General features: G+C 40.0%; 1 protein-coding gene across 10 annotated transcripts in view; it reads right to left on the bottom strand.

Annotated features, from left to right (window-relative positions):
* Positions 1-1,639: 1,639 nt before the first annotated feature.
* Positions 1,640-9,653, bottom strand: part of ZNF655 (zinc finger protein 655) — an 18,309-nt gene continuing 10,295 nt past the window's right edge. For 6 of the 10 annotated variants that reach the window (XM_011943826.1, XM_011943818.1, XM_011943822.1 and 3 more), the window contains 2 exons: positions 6,286-6,390; positions 1,640-5,835 (listed from right to left, as the gene is read on the bottom strand). In XM_011943826.1, coding sequence (XP_011799216.1) covers positions 4,496-5,707 — 1,212 coding nt within the window. In that variant the 5' untranslated portion in view covers positions 5,708-5,835; positions 6,286-6,390 and the 3' untranslated portion in view covers positions 1,640-4,495. Of the gene's footprint in view, positions 5,836-6,285; positions 6,391-6,698; positions 6,827-9,653 lie in introns of all 10 variants that reach the window. The other 4 variants (XM_011943817.1, XM_011943823.1, XM_011943824.1 and 1 more) reach the window with 2 other exon arrangements.

Here is a 9,653-nt window from a genome sequence, read left to right as displayed (position 1 = left end):
TCGATCTCCTGACCTCGTGATCCACCCGTCTCGGCCTCCCAAAGTGCTGGGATTACAGGCTTGAGCCACCGCGCCCGGCCAATTTTTCTATTTTAAATATAGACTGGGTTTCGCCATGTTGGCCAGGCTGGTCTCAAACTCCTGACCTTAAGTGATCTGCCCGCCTCAGCCTCCCAAAGGGTTGGGATTATAGGCGTGAGCCACATGCACCAGGGCTGGGGCATGTTTACTAAAACATTCATCGTAAAATGAAGCTAGCTGCTTTGCAGAATTGAGAATAAAGTTTAGATATGTACAAACATTCGTGTGTGTAGGTAGGTGGAAAGACAGAAGATAAAGGTGCCCTCTACTATTTCTCTTCTCTCCCCTTTCAAGACCAAAATGACTCAGAACACAAACTCATGTATCAGGCCACTTAAATAGCTGCTTAAAGGTTTTCCCTGAAGGACTATTTTGATTCCGCCTTTTTAAAAGTTTTATTTATTTTATTTTATTTATTTTTGAGACAGAGTCTCCCTCTGTCGCCCGGGCTGGAGTGCAGTGGCCGGATCTCAGCTCACTGCAACCTCCGCCTCCCGGGTTCACGCGATTCTCTTGCCTCAGCCTCCCGAGTAGCTGGGACTATAGGCGCCCGCCCCCTCGCCCAGCTAGTTTTTTGTATTTTTTAGTAGAGACGGGGTTTCACCGTGTTAGCCAGGATGGTCTCGATCTCCTGACCTCGTGATCCTCCTGTCTCAGCCTCCCAAAGTGCTGGGATTATTTTATTTTTGAGACAGAGTTTTGCTCTTGTTGCCTAGGCTGGAGTGCAATGGCGTGGTCTTGGCTCATCCCAACCTCCACCTCCCAGGTTCAAGCGATTCTCCTGCCTCAGCCTCCCGAGTAGGTGGGATTACAGGCATGTGCCACCACGCCTGGCTAATTTTTTGTATTTTTAGTAGAGACGGGGTTTCTTCATGTTGGTCAGGCTGGTCTCAAACTCCTGACCTCAGGAGATCCGCCCTCCTCGGCCTCCCAAAGTGTTGGGATTACAGGCATAAGCCACCGCGCCCAGTCAAAGTTTTACTTATTTAAAAAATATGGCTGGGCACGGCGGCTCACGCCTGTAATCCCAGCACTTTGGGGGACCGAGGCAGACAGATCACCTGAAGTCAGGAGTTTGAGACCAGGCTGGCCAACACAGTGAAACCCTGTCTCTACTAAAAATACAAAAATCAGCCAGGCAAGGTGGCAGGTGCCCGTAATCCCAGCTACTTGGGAGGCTGACACAAGACAATCGCTTGAACCCGGGAGGCGGAGGTTGCAGTGAGCCAAGATTGCACCACTGCACTCCAGCCTGGGCAACAGAATGAGACTCTGTCTCAAAAAAAAAAAAAAAAAAATTCCTAGTTCTACTAAAACCTCAAACTATTTAGTCTTATTTTATATACCAACAATTTCCCAATCAAATCCGCTTTAAGTTCCAAACATTCAGCTTTTGTTCCAGAGGTCTGTGGAAAAGCAAGCTTTGCATCAATGCAAAGGAAAATGATCCACTCTTGCTGTGAAGCAAGTTTCAGGAAGGAAAGGAGTTGCAGCCAGAGGTGATTCCAACATTCCCAAATGCTTCTGGCTGAGACCTTCAGATTTTGTTTGAAACAAATTCTCAGGATTCCAAACACACCTTTATTCAAGTGGAAGTACAAAAGGACATTCCTAAACCAAATGCATACATGTGATTTTTACATATTCTGCTTTTTAGGGATTACATAATCCTGTTTCAGTCCCCACAGGTGACTACTGGTCTCTATACATAAGGGTATACATGTTGGATAGGAAAAAACACATGCATTTTTCATTTGCTTTTACATTTAGATCAATTCATTTATATATCAATTTCATTTAGATTCCTACCTTGCCTTGATGAGATCCTATTCTTGCTGATGGCAAAGAAGTAAAATATAGTGGCAGAACTATCCTAGAGGTTAGCCATAGGAAGATTATAGAGTGAGCAATATATTTTTATATATTTGTTGAGGGTCCCTACTGAATATTATTAACACTGAACTATGAAAGCCTCAATTGCTGGACTGACAACAAGAATTTTAAACATCTGTCTCACTCACAAAATGTTATAAAGCTTAAGACAGAAAAATACAAAACGTTTTGACATTACCTAAAGAATCATGAACTCTTGTTAGGTATATGATGGTGGCCCTGAACTTGAGCCAACATCTGTAATCACTTTTATCAATCAAAAAGCCATGTTCTTTTATATAGCCTGTAGACTATTAAAATACAAAAATGTGGCAATGGATAAACAACTATACACAAAGCCCTCACACTTCAAATACTGTCCTGGATTGATGAGGGGGGAGCAGAATTCAAACATTTATCTGCAATCCTAATGGTTAAAATTTTACCAGGAACAGACCTGCCACTCTCTTGAAATACTGTCTCTGAGATTAACATAAGAACAGCATCATCTCTGTTGGAAGGCTACATTCCCTTATGATGCTGATTTTTGTGTGTGTGTGTTTTATTATTTATTTTATTTATTTATTTTTTTGAGACAGAGTCCCGCTCTGTCGCCCAGGCTGGAGTGCAGTGGTGTGATCTCAGCTCACTGCAACCTCCGCCTCCCGGGTTCAGGCAGTTCTCCTGCCTCAGCCTCCTGAGTAGCTGGGATTACAGGCGCACGCCACCACGCCCGGCTAATTTTTGTATTTTTAGTACAGACGGGGTTTCACCAAGTTGGCCAGGATGGTCTGGATTGGCTGACCTCGTGATCCACCTGCCTCAGCCTCCCAAAGTGCTGGGATTACAGGTGTGAGCCACTGCGCCCGGCCTGTGTATCTTCTTTATGTTTACCCTACCAAAAGCAGACCTGAGCATTTTGCTGGCCTGAGAGGTATATAAAAGAACTCTAAGCTTAGGCATGCAGAATAGGCACTGGATGAATGTAGTGAGGCTACCAGGAGTCTTGTTGGCTCCCTGATGTCCTTATCATCTCTCTTCTTTGCAGACTGTGGATGCACGTAAGACAGCTAAAACCTTGGGCATCATTTGAAAATGTCTGGCTGCCTGCTACAATCTCAGGAGAGGGAATCCTTCATACTTATATTGGACTGGATATATTTTCAATCCAATTATTTTTCTAAAAAAGATGTTTCGCTTTAGGAAATAAGACACCAGACCAGCAACATCAAGTAGGTATGGAATACTTGCTGGTGAAACGCTTAAAATTAGGAAACTTCTAAATCTTCTAAAGGTGCTTAAGAGAATGCAGAAGTTAATCAACAGGAATCCAAGTGTTGTGGCTGTAAAGCAATATGACATAGGATCCCTAGTAAAGAGTAGGCCTAAGAGTTGGTTTTGGAGAGAACTTAGGCCAAGAACAGCAGAAAAAGCTAAATGAGCTACTTATGTCAATGTGTTTTAATACTGGTGCATTAGCAGTATCTTACGTAAGTTGTGAACACTAAGAACCAATTTCAAAAAAAAAAAATGTTTATAGGGCATATTAAAATAAAAACAGCTTAAATGAGTTCTATAAATAAAATAGGCCCGGCACAGTGACTCACGCCTGTAACCCCAGCACTTTGGGAGGACAGGTGGGAGGATCGCTTGAGGCCAGGAGTTCAAGACCAGCCTGGGCAACAAAGCAAGACCCATCTCTGTTCTTTTTAATATCAAAATTATAATAAAAAAGTAAAAACAAATGTACCTACTTAGAATACATATTAAATAAAGGAACTCCATGAGAAAATGGCACTGCATTTACCAAGTCAACCCTAGATTTTTGTGCAATGAAAAAGATTGGGACTACATATTAACAATTTCATAAACAAATAATCAACAATTTTCTCTCCATTTCGATGTTGGGTAAAGCCTGAAATGTGGTGTCAAGTTTTTCCATTTGCATTACATCAAATTCTTGTCTACTACGGATATTCTGATACGTATGACAAAGACTAAACTCCTATTGAAAGATTTGCCATTTACTACACTCAAATAAGTTATCTTAGGTATAAATTCTTTGATGTTGAATGAGTGTTGGGTTATGACTGAATCTCCTCACACACATACATGTTTATTACATTTATAATCTTTTTGCATGGCATGAATTTGATACTAAACAAGGTAGTTTATTTGACTGATGGCTTTTTCACATTCACTGCAGCAATGGAATTTTATTCCCGTGTGAATTATCTGAATGTGACTAAGATATGAAAGTATTAACAGCATGAAAAATTTACCACATTCAATACATTTATAAGATTTCTCACTGGTATAGATTTGCAGGAGTCAATTAGGAGTTTTAACACTAATACCTTTTCTTCACTCGTCACATTCAGAGGGTTTCCCTCTGGTGTGAATTATCTGATGCTGAGCAATGGTTGAGCTATGACAGAAGGTTTTACCACATGCAGTGCATACATGATTTCTCCCTGGTGTGAACGCTCAGATGCTGAATGAAGCCTGACTTTGACTAAATGTCTTCCCATCTTCATTACATTCATGAGTTCTCTTTGGTATGAATGCTCTGATGTTGAACCAGGTGTGCTCTCTGACTGGAGTTCTTTTCCCATACATCACAATCAAAGGCTTTCTGTCTGGTGAGGACTTCTTGTTGCAGGATAAGATCTGAGCTATGACTGAAACTGCCCTCATACTCATTACATTCATATGATTTCTCTTTCCTATGCATTTTGTGATGCTGAATAAGGCATGAGGTTTGACTGAAAGCTTTTCCACATTCATTACATTCATGCGCTTTGTCTCCTGTGTGAATTCTTTGATGCTGAATAAGATGTGAATTCAATCTGAAGTCTTTTCCACATTCATTACACGTATAGGGCTTTTCTCTGAAATGAATTCCTTGTTGTTTAATATATGCCAACCCATATTCATCATACTCATAGGCTTTCTCTTCATGATGGACCCTCTGATGTTCAAGTAGGTATGAAGTATGGCAGAAGTCACTGCCACATATAGTACACTTACAGGGCATCTCTTTGTGAATTTTCTGATGTTGAGTAAGGTGGACACTACGACTGAAGACTCTTTCACAACTGCTACATTTGTAAGATTTGGCTCTGGTGTGAATTTTCTTGTGCTGAATTATGCCTGAGCTTGGACTACAGGATTTATCAGACGCTTCACAGGATTTATCAGATGCTTCACATTTGTAAGGTTTTTCTCTAGTGTGTATTCTTTTATGTCGACTAAGACTTGAGCTCTGACTGAAAGACTTCTCACATTCTTTACATTTGTAGGGCTTCTCTCTAGTATGGATTCTTTGATGTCTAGTAAGGGCTGAACTCTGATGGAAAATTTTCCCACATACATCACATTTATAGGATTTCTCAGTGTTAGGGATGCTCTCCCATTTATTAAGGTGGGAGAGATCCATTAAGCTTTCCTTACATTCACTACTCTGAAAATCCTGTGTTAGATTTATGTGTTCACGTTTACCAGAGGCTGAATTCTGGCTGAAGCTCACGTCGTACTTATCACTGTCATCGGTATTCTGTATTCTAAGAACTCTCTGATCCGCATCAATAGTAGAGTCCAGACTGAAGCTTTTCTCGGGTTCATTACATTCATTGTTCTTCTCACTGGTGAAGGTTTCCTTGCTGATTGTTATTTGCCTAAACTCTCTCTCCAGGTACAGAAATTTCCTTAGAATTTCCTGAAGCCTTTCTAATCTGTCCTCAGACTTATACATTTCTCTAGTCTCAGGAACTTGGGTAATATCGTGTTTGAGTCTTCCTACTCTCACTTTGTACGAATGTACTTCTTCCGAAATTTTCTGCTTAGGAATCAACAGCTTGTTTTCTTCTCTGGTCTCTCCATCTGATACAATATATAAATAGAAAATGCAAATGTAATCTGTACCCTGTGCTTAGGAAAAGAAAACTCAGATGAGAAAACTAAACAATGTAGTATCTACAAGGACAAGAAAAGTGTATTTCCTCTGAAAAACAGGCACAAAATCTCAACAGCAGAAGTAAGGGCATAAACAGGAGCAGTGAGGTAAAACAGTGGACATGTTCAGCAGAGTAAGGAGATAACAGGGAAACAGTTGAAAGAATTTTAGATAAGCAACTTCATTGGGGGTCTAGTACGACATATGCACGGGTGCTAAACAAATGGGAAAGGTCAGCCTAACTGAAGGGAAAAGGAAGGAACTCCCCATGCTAGGACACACACAGAGCTCTTCATTCTGAGTGCCAAAGCAGCTACAACTTGGCTGAACAACTGAACTTGACTTCCCTACCAATTGATTGATTCTGCCTTACTCACCTGAGCAGTCACCTCTTAAGACTTCTCTAGTCTTAGTCTCCAGATCAAAGACCTGTAGATCCTGTTCCAGCTGGGAGATCCCATCAGGCTTGGAAATTGGAAATCCTGCTCATAGAGAAGGAAATGGAATGTGGCAATGTATCCCCATGTCCTACACCAGTCACTTTTTCTTTTAACTAATGATTAAGAGAGAGAGGTCAATTCTGAGAAGGCATTAATTAGGAAGGCCTGGAGAGTGAAGAGGGCAAAGATCTTCTACAAGGAGCTCAGATTTGTGCTCTAGAGAGATGTGTGTTAAGGGGCAAGCTGATGACTTGGGAGCAGAAAGATTCATTTAAATATTATTCAGACAACAGAATGTGTGCATGGGTTTGTCTTCACAGAAGTTATCATTATCACTCTCCATCTGTTACCTAAAGATTAATCTTCGGATTAGATCTGGTCTACAAGTATCAAAACGGAGGTCATCAAAATATAATTCTGCTGGACTGGAGAAAGGTGAAACTCAAGCACCTGCTGCATGGCTGCATGGTTAGCTAACCTGTAGCAAGAGAATCAGTGAAAACTAAATAAATATTCTAAGGACCAATCTCAAGAAACAATTTGTTTCAGTGCACATAAGAAAAAAAAAAGAGTAATAAGACGCATTCTTACCCATTAGGAATGTAGTATTTATTCGATAAACATTTATGAAGTGCCTCCTCTATGCAAAGCATGCAGGGGATAAAGAGGCCAAGAAGGTCCCTTCCCTTGAGGACCTCACACTCTACACAGAAACAGCTCTAAACAACTAACTACAATAAAATATAGAGAGTAAAGTGCAATCAGTGCATCTTCACATAAAACAGTCCTTCTATGGCTTGCACAATGCAATGCTTGGATATAAATCTCTTTTAAAGCTAAAGCAACATGCAGTCAGCTTCCAAGGAGACAGAATTTTAATACTATTAGTATCAAAGGGCAGTTTTATATTTGTCCATCCCAGAAAGTTTCTAATAGCACACATACAAGGTCTGGCTCAAGTCCCTCATCTCCAAAAACCTTTCTCTTCATTTACTGAATGTGTACCAAATTTATTAGTTGTTCCTCTTATCCTGACATGTCACATATAATGGTGTTTACATAGATTTTTTTTTAAGTGGTTTCAGGCATTATCACTCATACTTGATTTATAAACTCTTTGATAGAAGGGACCAGGTATCTTGTACTTCTTTTCATTAATTTACTTAACAGCTACTTATTGAGTGCCAACTCTGTGCACCCAAGCATCAATGTATTAATAGCCACCCAATTTTATAAAAAGGGCACTGGGATTGGAAAATATGAAGAGCTGACAGCTGCCCCGAAGATTCCACATGAGAGCCTATGAGCAAGAAGATCAGAATAGATAGAAGAAAAGTATTTACTGTGTTTCTGAAATCCTGCTGGACATTTAGAGTCAGTTCTCCTTGTGGACATTTATTTAATTAAGGTCTGCCATGTCAAATGAAATCATTTCAGAAGTTTACAAAGTAAAGTTAGTGTAACATGAAGCAGCAATCAATATTGTTCTCAGAATTCCAATAACATAATTTGCAACTTTTAACTGAGATATTTAAGGTGTCTCTCGATATTTGGTAACTGAAAGAAACTCTGGCTGTTTACTCCATATCTACACTTAAAACACAAACGCACAATCAAAAAGGTGGTCTTGATGTAGGATGAGGGGTTTGATTTTAGACATCTGTTTAATGTAATGTAGGAAGGTGTAAGAGAAAATGCCCAGCAGATGAGTATGCAAAGGCATACAGAGTGATAAAATGGACTTCAGAGAGTAAGAAGGGAAAAGGCAGGAGAAGGGACAAGGGATAAAAAACTACATATTAGGCACAATGTACACTATTCCAGTGACAGGTGCACTAAAATCTCAAAATTCACCACTATGTGATATAATTCATCCATGTAACAAAAAACCACTTGTACCCCCAACACTACTGAAATAACTCTTTTAAAAAAAAAAAAAAAAAAGAGAAAACACTGAGCAGGCACAGATACAATATCACAGTTTAGAAGAGAGAACAGGGTATCATGAGTATCATCAAAATATTATTAAGTTTTACCAAGTACTTGGTAGGTGCAAAGTACCGTGCCAAGAGCTCTCTAGGTTTTCACTCATTTAATACCACAAATTTCAAAGGTAGAAACTATTATTATAGCCATTTTACAGATGGGAACACTAAGATTCACAGAGGTTAAGTAGCTTGCCCAAGGTTACAATAACTGGTAATGCTTAGTTTTCAAACCTGTACAGTCTTATTTCAAAACCTAGCCTTTAAACAATCTGCTAGTAAAAAAAAAAAAAAAAAAAAAATTATGATTTTGCCTCCTAACAAGCCCTGAAAAAAAATAAATAAATAATGACTGTGGACAAAATCCATCCCTTCCTCCAAATTACACACAGAAAGAACGTGTAAGTTTTCTTGCCACTAGCCTAAATGCCTGTTTCCTAAATTTAACTCAAAACTTTGCTTTCAAAAATATGTACTTGCTTTACATTTTTCCTGTTTAAAATTAATGTATTAAAACCTGTTGATTTTATTTAAATCTTGAGTTTTCTAATATGATTTATAAAATATTGACAGTGAAGTAAAAGGTAATAATACAAACAACAGAGAAAAAGTGATTAGAATAATATACGGTGAGCCAGGAGCCTAAATAATTGGGAGTTGTAGAAGTGCTACTTAAAAGGGATCTATGGCTGGGCACAGAAGCTCACATCTGTAATCCCAGCACTTTGGGAGGCCAAGACGGACAGGTCGCTTTAGCCCAAGAGTCTGAGACCAGCCTGGGCAACATAGTGAGATCCCATCTCTACAAAAAATACAAAAATTAGCCAGGCATGGTGGCACATGCCTGTAGTCCCAGCTACTTGGGAGGCAGAGGCAGAATGAATCCCTTGAGCTCAGAAGGTCGAGGCTGCAGTGAGCTGAGATCACACCATTGTACTCCAGCCTGGGTGAGAGTGAGATCCTGTCAGTCAGTCAGTCAATCAACCAATAAACCAATCAATGGGATCTATGTACCAGGCATGGTGGCTCACACATGTAATCCCAGCACTTTGACAGGCCAAGGCAGGAGGATCTCATGAGCTCAGGAATTTGAGACCTGACTGGGGAACATAGACTTTGTCGCTACAAAAAATTAAAATTATAAATTAAAAGTGATCTAAAAGATGATTTATTATCAAGGAAATGCAAATCCCTTTACAATAAAAACGCAAACCCTGGCCAGGCGCGGTGACTCACGCCTGTAATCCTAGCACTTTGGGAGGCCGAGGCGGGCAGATTACGAGGTCAGGAGATCGAGACCATACTGGCTAACACGGTGAA

The sequence above is a fragment of the Colobus angolensis genome, unplaced genomic scaffold (genome assembly GCF_000951035.1).
Source record: "Colobus angolensis palliatus isolate OR3802 unplaced genomic scaffold, Cang.pa_1.0 Scaffold222, whole genome shotgun sequence".
NCBI lineage: Eukaryota > Metazoa > Chordata > Mammalia > Primates > Cercopithecidae > Colobus > Colobus angolensis.
Note: the sequence above shows the minus strand (reverse complement) of the source record. Positions and strands in the feature narration are given on the sequence as shown.